This window comes from Heliconius melpomene, chromosome 17 (genome assembly GCF_056956725.1).
Source record: "Heliconius melpomene rosina isolate 202511_hmr_F chromosome 17, ASM5695672v1, whole genome shotgun sequence".
NCBI lineage: Eukaryota > Metazoa > Arthropoda > Insecta > Lepidoptera > Nymphalidae > Heliconius > Heliconius melpomene.
In genome coordinates, this window is record NC_140405.1 from 1,601,813 (window position 1) to 1,616,608 (window position 14,796).

Consider the following 14,796-nt stretch of genomic DNA (forward strand, 5'->3'; position numbering starts at 1 on the left):
AGGCATAGTAATTTAATTTATTTTATTTCTATTTAAAAAGAATTAATTATTAACAAACTGTTATAATTTCTTAAAAACGCGCATTTCTCTAATTTTGCAATGTTAACTTCGTCAGCCTATGAACGAGCGAATCCTATTAAGCTCTATTAAACTTAATATAAAAATTCTATTAAAAAGAAAACTTATAACAAAACACTAACGAAGAAGAAGAAGAACATATTCTCCATAGCACGTGGTCCTTGTTATACAAAACACTGTACCCTGCCCCCTGCGGACTAAAGCCTGAGTCAGTATAGCGCTGGCCTTTACCGCGAGTGGTCGTCTCTACTCGACTCCGTTACACACTCTACGTTACGTCATTTCAGTGAGGTTCAGTGGTGGTTCGATGATTTCCTTAAAATGGTGCGGAAAGATAAACGGTTTAACCATCTGTGCATTTTTGTATGGCTGCTAGCTTGTTTTAACGGTATGTATTTTTAATTATAGTTTTTTTTATTGAGTATATGTCTGTCTGTACGTGTATATGTATGTAGAGTTACGCTTCAGAGCTTACGGCCGTTGTAAGTTCGTTTCCGGTTTAAAATTATTATGTTAACGAATCCGTTAAATTCGTTATTTTTCGTTACGCCTAGTTACGATTTATTTGTATAAGTTTAAAAGTTATTTTACATATTAGTAGAAAAATGTAGATTCATCAATATCTATTAACTTAACATTCTTATAAAATGTCAAGTTAAGTTGCCTAAGTTAATCACTTCTTGATAAAGTCTTGAATGATTGATGGCTGATGTATTAAGGTGCGTTACTTGTTACGTGGAGAAGAGTTGATTTGAAATGGTTTTAATAGTACCTTGCTTCTTATATTTTATGAAAAAAATATTGTATAAAAATTTCAAGATATAAATACTGTTAATTGAAATGAAGCGATATTAAAATTTTAAATGATGTTTTATTAGAAAAAGTAATTTTAATTTTAAATTATATATTTTTTTATATTATACAGTTTACATAAACCTACTAACGGTGCTAACTTTACTGGTATACTAGGGTTTTAACATTTTTTTAAAGTAGTTTTTTTTTATCCCTAAAATAAATATTATATTGTTTGTTTAACTTAACACTGTAGGTAAAAAGCAGGGTACGCAGAGGAAACCTAGTGTTAAAACACTCCCTTACACATTTTGCTTTGTTAGCAGAGTGAGTAGTAATGAAAATATTTAATATTGAATCTCGAGTGGGAATCAAACCCACAATCGTTGCGTGTACAGTCACTATGTGATTCTGCACCACGACGGCCTGTAGGGTAATGTTTAATTACAATTTGGTTTTCTTTCTTTAGCTTTCTTTAATTAAAGCTTATATTATTATTAAGGCTTTAAATATTTAAGCATAAAGATTTTTTTATGAATATTTTTATTTCTTAGTTCTACTAACAAGACAAAACACGGTATGAAATTCGCCACAAAACACACAATGTCTTGAAAATTAGGAGGAAAGAAGGGAACAGAGTGTCTCAACAACAACACTGAGTTCTCTCTGCCTACTCTAAAGAGTGAAGCTGATTTTAATTATTTAAAACTGTATTTCTGACTTAAAATTATTTTATATTTACTATATAATATAATGTTACTGACATATAGGTCAAGATAACAAGTTATCATTCAAATGATAATTATTCAAATAATAATTATAATTATGGCGCGAAAACTATAGTGATCGAAATATACCTTTAAAAAATTGTATTGAAAAAGATTGAAGTGGTTGCTTGTAGAAATAGTCGGCGAACTTAATGTACTTTGTTATATATATTTTTTGATAATTTTAACCTTCTTCCAAAAAGAGAGTTATCATTTTTAAATGTATATATGTAATATTGTTAGAATTGAATTAAATACTTATTTATGGTGATGTATTAAGGTATAAAGGAAGAAAAGTATGATGATATATTTATATTTCCATACACTTATAAATTCATTTTGCAACTATAAAACTTATATAGATGTAAACTATTTTAAAATATTTTAAATTAAAAATCATATTTTTATCGATTTCACGCTGTATCTCGGCCATTGTATGTTGAAAGGCGCAACTCACGCCATATTACCAGAGCGAGAAAAGGAGAATAATTAACTCTTCTGAGTGGAAATCGAACCCACAACCGTTGCGTTTAAAACAGCCTCTATTTTGTAGTTTTTAGGGCGAAATGTCTTATTAATCCTAGAACATTTTTCAATACAGGCGGCTTTTAAATAAAATGACTTTAAGCTATCGATAAAGACTTTTTTCTATAAAGCTCAACAAAGAGCTTTCGATGCTGTGGGATTATGACGTCGTAAAAATTTGATCCCCGTCTTATAACGGTTTGTTATGATTTATATTTTTTAAGAATGTTTTTTTTTTGTATCTTTTTTATTTAATCTTGTCAAAGATATTTTTTAATGAGATAGGATAATGCAAAGGACTTTTAAACTATATTTTAAAATACAGTTTTAGCGTACTCCATATTTAATTTCAGCTAAGAATATTAATATATTAAACAGATAAATATACGAGGCCATTGGGGGGAGTTGGTGCGGGGGTTGTGTGTTCGATTTCCACTCGGGCAGATGAAATATTTAATATATTTATTTCCGGAAAAAAAGTGTCTTAATAGAGAACAGAGAGTCTTCCCTCTGCTTACCCTGCTGTATACATTATTATTTTAAAAAATACGTACATAAATTTTCATATAACATTATCTTATTATTCATGGGGACTTGAATATACTAATATGTTGTGAAGTTAATCCTGGGGCATGCTGAATCACTCAACACACTAAAGGGAGAACAAAGTGTCTTGACACTACGATTTACTATATACCGAATATCTATTTACGTTGAGTAAAGCACCCATTTTGTAAATAAAAATATTTTCCCCTTACAAAGTTTGAACCTATAATCATCATACTCAGTCCAACGCGTCTCAATATCAATACATTTTTTAGGTTCCCGCTGCATCCTACAAATAGCAGGATAGGCAGAGGGAACCTAATACTAAGACACTTCGTCACGCATCGTTCAATTTTCGAGACATCGCAGCAACTTAACACCGCCCGTTATCGTGTTAGAAGATCAAATTCTTTCCCCCAAGTGAGAACAGTACCCACAAAATTCGCGTTTACATACAGCCACTACACCAAGAAGTCTACGTCCATTTTTCTATTAAAAGAAAAAGGCAAACTATAATATTAAAATAAATAAAAAATAAGTTATTCATTCGCTACTAAATAAATATCTGTTTCACTTAACATTATTCATTTGAAACACTCAAGAAATGTTTTTGATCAAATTAACTTTTTCCAACCGTCGTCAAGTCTATATTGCTAATGTATAATTTAGTATTCCACTTTGTAAAGACTAGGTAGGGTGTGCTATGAATTTTCTATTAATATACATATAATAAAAATATATTTTTATAGATTGAATTTATGCCAAACATTTCTTTTTCTTTTCACGTTATATCCATTATGTACTGGTAAAACCTTGGAAAGAGGGAAAAAAGAGTTAAATCACTCCGTTTCCTATATTTTTCCGTCATCATTATTCGATAATAATGACAGATGGAATTCAATACTGCACTATATCTCATTACTAGTTAAAGTTATTAATTAAAATAACTCATCCCCTGAAGAAAACAAAAGATAATTAGATAAAATCGAATTTAATGAAAAGTGAAGCAACAACGAGCTCACAAAGTACTTTATTAAGCACAAATATCTTTCACAGAAAATGAAATAACACTAAAGTAATTAGTAACTCGATAAAAAATAGTATAAAAAAAACAACAAAAAATCCTATACTTAACTTTCGACGATACCCTTTTCACTATCACGTTGTATCCCGCAAACATCAGGTTAGACAGAGGGAACCAAATAATTAAACAGTGATTCTTCCACCGTAGTTACACGAACAAACTACGTCTCCACTAAAGTTTCATATAAAACCCAAACACTCATTACAGTTAAAGCGTCCGATAAATGTTTATACAACGCCTAAAACACAAGTTCGGAGTAACTTCAACATGAACAATAGATAACGATCCTTATTAAAGCGACATATACTCCTGGAAACTTATAGTAGCAAATCAGATAGGCGTATATACATATAGAGGCCGTGGCGTAGTGGTATGAAGTTTTACTTAATAAATTTTAACCAGTTTAACAGTTATAAGGGAATAAAGGAACGTAAACGGAATACATACGCGGTAAAAACATTCTCCTTTTGGGTTAGATTGCTAAAAGTCTTCCAAAGGTATGTAGAACTTAAACTCAAGAAAATATTGTTTCTATGATAAAAAATGTAGCAAAGTTATACTTTATTATTGCCCAATCCACTTTGCATAGTGAAGTGCCTAATCCTAGTACCCTTGACCTATTTTTATATTTTACTAAGAAACATAGTTGAGATAGCTTAAGTCTTATTTATAAGACAAAAATATTTTCTTTAGTTTCAACGAATATTTCATATTTCCTACAGAGAAAACCTAAGGTGACGCAACGGCTCGGTCGTGGGTTCAATTTCTACTTGCGGGAATAAATTATTTAGATCCCCTGATTCCGGTAATAACATAAAGCAAGGTGAAATTGCTCTACTCTCCTTTTTTACCCCTCCACTACAAAGGATTTTTTTTATTTTCATACAAACGTAGACTATTTGTTGACAATTTTCTTCATACTCTATGGAATTCAAAAACAAAGCAAAACAAATAGTTACTCGCTATAGAAGTATGAAGTCGATGTCATGTACAAAGAAATATTCTCAGCGAATACTCGATAACACGCTTTTCAACGCTGTTATAAAACTTTTGTACATTTAAAATTTTCGATGTCAGAACTTTTATAATGTTGATTCTATTTTTCAAGTAAAATAATAAATACTTTGTGGGAAAAGTTAATGTGACAGACAGGTGGATTAGAAGTGGAAACAGTTTAGAAAACAATCAGTTTACTAAGAATAAGCTTTTTAGTTATATTTTAACAGTTTTTTTTAAATATTTGTAAGATACTACAAAGGCTATGGGTTAGCCTTTTATCTTTCTATTTTCTTTGTTGTTTGATTAAAGAATGTAATTTATATCAGACTGATTTTATTTTAACTAAAAAAATATACTTAACATTTACATGGCATTTACGTAGCTGATACTCGAGTCATGAACTTTGTATAGGTACTATATCCAAATAAATATCAATGTAATTGAGTTATTAGCATTATTACCTAGTATATAATTTACTGATAGAATCAAATTGCTTTATTTTGTCATAGAATTTATAAAACTACAGTATTTATAAAATAAATTATCCATTGAATTAAATGTGTATAGGCCTCGACGCTTACTCAGTCAAAGCTGTTAGTTTTATTTTCTATTGTTCTCTATTAACTTGATTATAGTAAATATTTTTTATTAGCACAATTATTTGTTAAGCAAAAAACTCTGGATTTTTTAAGAAAGTGTTAATCGATTAGAAATATCTATAAAGTAAATTGTATATTTTGTATTAAGCCATCGTACTAGTAGGCACAAGCGTGCTTAAGCTTTATAACCATTTTTATCCATACATTACCATTTTCATTCAAATTCATACAAACGTTTGAATATTACAAGATTGGCTAACAAGGCAGCATCTAAATTGACTCGATTGAGTAACAAAAAGGAGGAAGTTCTCGATGCGACGTACATTTCTTTCTATTTATGATTCGGTGTATGGAAATAATGAGTGGGAGGATAAATAAATACGTGTAGTACAGTGGATAGGTGTTAGGTGTTTTAGTTGTAGTATATAGGTTTAGTTTTGCTTACAAATTTAATATAATCTATAGGACATATACATATATATAGGACAATTTAATGTACTATAGAACGGCGATAGAGAAACTTCTTTAACGATGCTAGTTTGAAATTTTTTTTTACATTAAAACAGAGCACAGCAGCATAGGGTCTGACTTTAATTACGGTGGTCGTGGATTCGATTCCCACTTGGGGAACTTATCAGTCCATTGGGAATAAATTATTTTCTTTGTCCTATTTCTATTATTTTCCTATTTTGAATTTTATAATCCTCAAATCCTCAAATACCTCAAAATCGGGGTACCCAAAATGCAGTCACAATATAATACGAAGCAAAACTTATGTTCCCAATATGCAGCATAGTTGGAGCCAGGGGACGTCTGTCCGTAGTTAATTTATGAACACTCCCCCAGAGACAGATTTGCAATTAATCTTTATCGGGTACATGCGATATTACTAGCTTTACATATTCATAATATTCGTGTCAGTGTCGGCTGTCAATTAAATATTACTAGGTATAGTATGTTGGTATATTTATCTGTCTATGCGGCAGCCCGATATAACGTCGTAGTTGTCGGTTCGGTTCCTAATTGGGGGAATGCTTAAATTTTGTTGAAAGTTTGAATAGTTTTTATTTTCTTGCTTTCGTAACATAAGAAAGCGCGACTTTTAGTTCCTCCGCTAAACATTAAATGACTCAATTATTCCCCAGATGAGAATCGAACTCACAATCGTCACGTTTTTCCACACTGTGCCGTTGTATAAAAATATTTGGTAAATATATTTAAATATCTCAAAAGTGAATATAATTTTAACAGAGTAGGGAATTAATCTCAATTTAAAGTAGTATTAAGATAAAGTGAAAAATAACTAGCCTGTTATACTAATAAAGGTAAATGACATGGGGACGTTAGTATATTTTAAGCTTTAAAGTGTTGTTAAAAAAAAATATATAATTTTATTTATATTTACATAATATATCCATTTGGATTTGTGGAGAAGAGTAGGCTTATCTTTAAGACATATTCTTCAGAAACGTCGCGCTGACCAATGGAGCTTAACGCCGCGTTATTTTGCCACATATAAACGCTTCCCATTTAGCTACTTCATCTTCTTATATTTTTTATAGCTTTACAACGTGTCCCATACATAGCAGGATAGGCAGAGGGAATTTGGGAATCAGGATTAAATTCCGCCACTCATCAAAATTTGAAGGAAAGTGGGGTACGGAAATGTCACTAAGATTTCCATTGGATTAAGATACTTCCACGGAGTGTCTTAACACTAGGTTCCCAGGTTTTCTCTGCCTACCCTGCTATTATCGAGATACAGTGTGAAGTTAAAAAATAGTAACTATATTTAAATATCTGAATATTGATAGAAAACATGAAGCTGAAAAAAAAACTTTTAAGTAACTTCTATTCATATCCAATTGGTATAACTAACTTGTCAGTCACGTACGACCGACTGACATACTACCTGTTCAAGTTATGTCAGTTATCTATCTATGATGGACACCTCAATACGGAATCGATTATTTCAAAGAGCCGCCCGATGCTGAAGTAGATTTTTTCTTTTATATTTGAGTGACACGGGCTCTAGGTTAGTAAACTATTTTGGCGAAATAAGTTATTTTAATAATTCAATAAATTGTATTGTATCACTAATTTGTTATTATTTTTTTATGTATATTTTCTTTTTGCTTCTTATTCCTTGCAGAGGCAGAGGCAGAGGGAACCTCGGAACCTAGTGTTGAAATATTAATCCGTTCTCACACGCACTTTCATTCCCCACTCAATATGTTCCTTTTCCTTTTATATAGGTACATAAAAATCGATAAAAAATATTGTCATGAAATTATTTAATTATTTGTAATAATAAAAAGCTATAAATGCTTTTATTAAAATCTTTGCAAAATAATATATGAAATGATGAATATTTAGTTTTCACTTCAAATTGATAGTTCCTGGAATTAGCGCGTTCAACCAAACAATCTCTTCGGCATTATCATGTAATGTTAGTATAGATACAAACTTTAATACTATATGTATATCATACAAATCCTCATAACATATTATACAAGACACGTAGTGTTGTAATTTTTAACTTGCTCTATAATCGATTGCAATTATAGCCAAATATAAATCGATTATCTCTTAACATTATGAATAGAACATTGCAACAGATGCAATATGATATGAATATAATATGTAAGCAATATACGTCGTTATCGATTCTCCGCTCATTTTAAAGACATTGCACTATAGGAAGCGGAAACCAACGCCGTGTCTTGTCTACTAAACTGTCTATATTATTAAGATTATTGATAATGTTGTAAACATACCGCGCCATAGGTCCAGGTAACATTACTTTGTTTTCTATTCATTAAAATGGCAATAATTAAAATGTAGAAATACAAAAAAAAAAACCTAAATGAGAATCAAACTTAAAATCGCTTATTACATAGCTTTTACAGAGTTTTACAAACATACACAATGTAACTACACTACGGTTTTGAAATATCGATATCCAGAATGTCACTACAACATCGAGAAGCTTACGCAGAATCTACAAACTTACGTTAGACATGAGAGGCTCTCGGCGTTAGTGCATAATTGAGTATACTCACGCTCGAACTGTTAAGAGTGGTAAATGGCTATAGAGCTGGAGCCAAAAGTCGTTTTATCTAAAAGAGCCAGTATTTTATATATATTATGGGATATATTTTTTAAGGTTAAAAGTGATTGGGGAACCGTCGCGTCGTGGCGCTGCGAAATAGCGTCCATTTGTGAAAACTATGGTTATGGTTTCAATTCCACTCAATTATTTTCAATCTATTTAAAGTTAACGCTGTTTTTCGCACGGAGCATGTGCATTAGGCAGATGGGACCCTGGGAACCTAGTGTTAAGATATTAAGTTCCCATTAACGTTTTCACTTTCATTGGTACCAGAGCGAGTAAAAGAATTCAAATCAGAATCAAATTCACAACCGTCGCGTTCATAGCGCCAGGCTTGTACGCTTGCACAACAACGACATTTAATAAAAATATGAAACTTTTATAGTAATTTCTAGTACAAAAAAATATTTTTTCCAAAGAAGTCAAACACGACTTGAGAAATTGAAGATATTTTTACAGAAAACATTTGTTTTTATTTACCCCAGTGTTATTTACTTAGAAATTGTCAGAGTGCTTTTTATAGTTGCTCGTAAAAGTGTCGATGTGGTTTTAACAAAAAAAAATATTCTAACGACGGTGCCAACTGGTGGAGGCACTGACATATTGGAATATTTTTATTTTAGGCAAACCTGTTTGCTGAGTTTTATAAAAAGTTTTATCGTTAACAACGAAATTCTAGATTTTATTTGTTTTTTTTTATCTTAGGACATTTTGTAGGATAAAAGGATACGGTCTTATAACTATATGTTTTCTACATATTTGAGAAAAATACAAAACCATTTAGCTTAGAATCGTTATTAATTAGGTCGAGGTCCGAGGCACAAACATGCGTGCGAAAAACGTCACAGGTTTTTGGTTCAATTACCACTCGAGAAAATTAAATATATATATTTTTTAATCTCCTCACTCTGGTAACGAAGCAAACTGGAGAACGCAAGTGTCCTTATGAAAGCCTGCTTTAACACCAGGTTCCCAGGCCCCAATGCATACTCTGCTATGTGCGGGATACACATGTGAAACCTTTACGAAACAGCACGTATTCATGCAAACACTCGTATCCCCATGCTCCCCTTTTGTGTCATAATCCAATGGAATGGCAATCCGACACAGTCACCAGAGATCCGACGTCGGATCAATCACTTTACTCGTCCAAGGCGTGAATGTCGACTTGCGGACGAGCTTTGTATGGGAGGTTATGTATGGAGTATTTATGATAAAAAAATATTGTGACTTCTAAACGTACCTTGTTATAAGTTTTTATTTACTAGCCGTGATATATTTGAAATCTTGAAGCTAATTTTGACCCAATTCCCAGTGTCCGGTTGATTTGAAATTTGGAGTAGAGAAATTAGTGTGAAGTGACTTCGTTCTCTTTCCGTCGTATAGGACGGACGTCTACTGCGGACCTTTTTATTAGAGCTCTGGCTGTAAAAATAAATATTTGCTCAAATAAGGCTTGACTTCACCTTTATTATATTCATTAATTTTTTTAATACTATTTTTTACGTTATCACATAATATAATAAATATTTTTTATTTAAATATCAGTTGCATAGCGTCTCGAAGCGTTAAGAACAATGAACAATGAATTCCTATCCAATATAATCCAATAATATTTGAGAGGTTATGGGAACTTATGAACATACACACATAAAATATCCATATACACTTTACCATACCGCAATAGAAGATGAACATCAATTTACAACAACTAAGTTAACTACTTGGCATTACAAACATGAAATCTCAACTAATCCTGGAACTAATATTATTGAAGCTGCAGTTTCATTTGCAAGTAGCTATAGTAATAGCAAGTACCAGCAAAGTATAAGTTTACAATAATATATATATATATATATATATTACTACCAAATAATATTTCAAGTAGAATATCTTCTTAATAATTCCGTCCGCATCAATGAACAAAATAGATTAATTGCATCAATTCATTCATCAGTCATTGTTAAATAAATTGATTTTGGTAATCTCAGTTTAACTGTGCTAGAATGTTCTAATTTTCGTGAGCCTGTCGTGGCACCGGGGCAAAAGCTTGTGACTGTAAAGGTTGTGGGTGCGAATCCTCCTCGAGAAATTTAAATATATAATATCAAGGCAAAGTGAGGCCTTGAGTTCCCCCACTCAACACACCATACTATCAAGAATCCGGCGGAAAGTGGAGAACACTCTAGATTCTCAGATTCTGCTATGTGCGTCATACAGAATGAGCCTAAATTAAAAAAAAATGATCGAATTATGGTATTATGACGAAATATAGAGAACAAAAAAATAAAAACATCTTGACGCAGTGGCCCTGAATAACAGCGTCCACTCGGGAAAATCATTTATTTTTATTTCCTAGAAAGGTGAGGCCTGAAAGTGTCTAAGTGAAACGCAATGATAATTAGTTCATTTCAGATTCTGTGTATCTACTAATTGTTATGAAGTCGTCAGTATTGGTGGCCTTATCTAATGTCGTCTCTGAAAGGAATTCCGTGTTAATTAGTGATAAATACTAAGTTGCCACATTTTAAATATAATACGAAATAATTAATCTATCGTTAAAATTTAATTCTAACACTAGATTTAATTCCTATCAACAGCATTAAATTTCATGTGTTATTTATCAGGCAACACAGTTTTTTTTTTTCAGTTATAAATAGGCATTCATTAGTAATTAGTCTCACGGTATTAAACTATTTTAGTTGTCAAAACGTAAAATTAATAAATATCAAAGATAAAACCGAAATCAATGATAACATGATTGATTATAAGCTATTGTCATAAAAGCACTGATTTTACTAAAATTATTGTACAAATTATTCCTAATTGAACCAACCATTAAATAGAGTATGTTTCTTTTATCATTCGACACAATTTTGGATGATTCATCAAATTGAATATATTTAATATGTTTTAGTTATATTTTTATGAGATAATATGTAGGCAACTAAAGTGTCTTAATGGGAACGGAGTGTCTTAACATCAAATTCCCAGGTTCTTTAAGAGAAAAAATGTTTAAAAACTAAATAGGATCGGCTTCATCCAACAGTGTTTGAATTTTATTGGAACTAATGAACATACATACATATCTACATATTACATACCTTACCATTAGTTATTTAAATTTATTATAATATTTCTAAAACATAAAAATCCTCCGATTTATACAGTGAAATTTGAATTCACGTACAAACATCTACCAAATCAAACATTCTTGGTGATAAAGCGAAAAATATTGAAATTCTTTCATTGAAACCAGACAAAATCCAGACCAATAGTGTGGATTTAGCGTTTTTTGAAACGCCAGCAAACTCACTAACATAATACTGGCGACGCAAACGACACCAACACTTATAGAACCAGTAATCTAGCTGAAAGCTGAACACTCCGCCATAATGTGCAGACCATTAACCCAGCCCGACATATTTGTGGGTCACATTATCGAAGGACGTCTCGATAGGCTAATTTGGTGAGATGGAAAAATCGGGGCAATTCGTTGTCATAAGAAACGTATAATATTTGTTTATTGCTTCACTCTCTATCCTGCACTTAGTAGGATAGGCAAAGGTGACCTGGGAACCTAGTGCTAAGACAATCTATTCTCATTAAAACACTTCCGATCTTCAGTGTCCATTAAACTCTGGAGGCACTCAACGCCGTATTTTGCCTCGACAACACAGCGAAGAAAAGAAAATATTAAATATTTCATTCCTTGAGTGGGAATCGAACCCACAACCTGTCGCATTCGCAAAAACGCACGCACGTACCCCTGCGCCACTATTGGCCTCTAAACGGATATTAGACCTATCTATCTATCTAAAACATTTTCTATCATCTCTTCGAGCCCTAACAAATCAACAAAACGATAAAGTCTTATCACATCGTACACTTAATATCCTTACGTGTCCTACAAGTTATGCCCTTTTTTGGCGTTGTTAGCTTTTTCTCTTAGAGCTTAAGGAACATGTTCTTTATTATTACTGGGTCAAAGGTCAGATTTCCTTATTAGCAAAAAATAAAGATCTATAAGTACGACGAGTATATTTACAGAAGATCGTTTTTTTAGCTTTACATACACACGTGTACATAGCAGGGTAGGCAGGAACAGAACCTGGGAACCCAGTGTCAAGACACTGACTCCAGTAAGATACTTCCATTCCCTTCTTTCCACCGAATTCTAGAGGCATTTTGAGTTGAGTGGTGGAGTTTAACTCCATTATTTGCCTATATACGGCAATATATGTGTACTCGTATTGTCAAAATATACTACAAAGTTGCATAGCAACAACCTCATCTGTAATCGCAACAATTGTTAAGTAAAAATCGATTTAAACTGTAACAGAATACACACGCACGCTAGTCTATAGTCGATGCTACTATTGTATTAAGCTATTGGGGACATCAGCGTAAGCTTTTTGCAACCTTTACTGTAAAGGTAGTTCAAATTATGGACAAATTCATAAGCCGCTTACAAATTTTTGAATGTTTTCATAGTTGGAAAAATGTATGATTATAAATAAAGAAAAATATGTACTAAAATATTTGCCAAGACTGCGAGATGTTCTAAAATAACAAGGATTCATAAAGAAGTACATTATTTTCGGAATTATTTAGTGAAAAAAGCTTCCTGTATACCTAGGCTTGATAAATTAGTGCAAAACAGTGGTTAACCTTATTTGTCACTAAAAAACTATCCTTTTATATGATAGTTAAGCATTTTATATTTTATTTTCAAAAAGTGTTGCAAAAATCATGTACCTATATAGATTAAATATTATTTTCACTTAAGTTTAAGTTTAAATTAACTATAATTCGATTAAAATCAATTTTTTTACTATGTTAATATATTTAAGGGAGGTACGAAGATACAATAATTTGAATGTAGAACTGGACTAAAAACAACATCAAAATAAAAATCAAAACACGCAAGAAATATAAAGATAACATGACAGACCAATTTTGCCTTCCCAGCACTCTCCCCATTATGTCGCGCTTGACCATAGACTTACCCTCTGCTTATCCTGCTTATACGGGATGCAGCATGAAGCAGAAAAATATAAAAATAAAATAAAATTTTATGATATTTTTTTTTCAACAACATTTATAACACTAAAAACAAAAAATCAACATCAAATTCCAATCAAAACACGCTAAAAACATAAAGATAACGTGACACCCCCACCACGTAGTTCCCACCACCCGTTATGTCACGCTGCGCTACGCTATCTTCCGGTGAAGGGTGAGGTTACCCAGCCGATTAACCGAACTCGATATGTTTGTTTGGGTACGGTCCGGAAGAAGCTGACGTCCGGTGGATAGCACTTTATAAATCAAGTTTATGAATGTGTTACATACAATGGTTTTTTATTTTGATTTCTTTTCTGGTAATTACTGGTGTGGGAAATTATGTGGGTATTACGGGTTCGAATCCGATGAAGGATGTTTAAACTACTATAATAGAAAAAAAAATCAGCTTCACGCTGAATCCCGCACAATGCAGGGTAGGCAAATGGAACCTAGTGTCAAAATACTGGTCCCCAAGAACCTACTATTTTTAGCGACATAAAGATGTATATTCATAAAGATATATATTCATGTCGCATTACCAGAACGACTAAATATAAATAATTCTTTCCCCCGAATGGGAACGAACCCACAATTGTCGCTGTGCCTCTGCGCCACGACGACCTAATCTACATTTCTTAGTATATATCAGTACATTATAGAACACGTCTACTATTGAATTAATTAAAATATAATAATAGTAGACAATCAAAACAAATACCATAAGTCTCTTCAAAGGTTTATTTTCAGTAATCCTCCAATTTGGGACCAATTTATTTTAACTTCAAACATCGTTCCTTAGTAAACAATGCTTAGTAAATCAAACGTTTACTATATTTATATACAATGAAGAATCCTACAATTAAAAAAAATTAAAAACTAATACATTGTTTTATTTTCTTTTTTCTTCTTTTTGTTTTTAGTTACATATATACGTATGCACACTCTTAAAGGAGAATATTAAACGGAATTTAACTCTGAGATTTTTATATTTAAGACAATATACATAAGATATTTTAGACGTAATTGTGTAAAAGTCTTTGATCTCTAAATATATTAGACGAACAATTACTAAGATTAATTTTCTAGAGCGATGTTTGAAGTTAAAACAATTTGGTAGCAAATTGTAGCATTACCAAAAATAAACCTTTTAAGATATTTATAGCATGTTTCGATTGTCAGTTAGTATAAGTTTTATTTAAAAGACCGTCGCGTCCCAGTGGCAAAGCC

At 31.8% G+C, this 14,796-nt stretch overlaps 1 protein-coding gene across 1 annotated transcript in view; it reads left to right on the plus strand.

Annotated features, from left to right (window-relative positions):
• The first annotated feature begins 294 nt into the window (after nt 1-294).
• LOC146529803 (uncharacterized) overlaps nt 295-14,796 on the plus strand; it is a 74,354-nt gene continuing 59,852 nt past the window's right edge. The window contains exon 1 of the mRNA XM_085200482.1: nt 295-466. Coding sequence (XP_085056608.1) covers nt 400-466 — 67 coding nt within the window. The 5' untranslated portion in view covers nt 295-399. The remainder of the gene's footprint in view (nt 467-14,796) is intronic.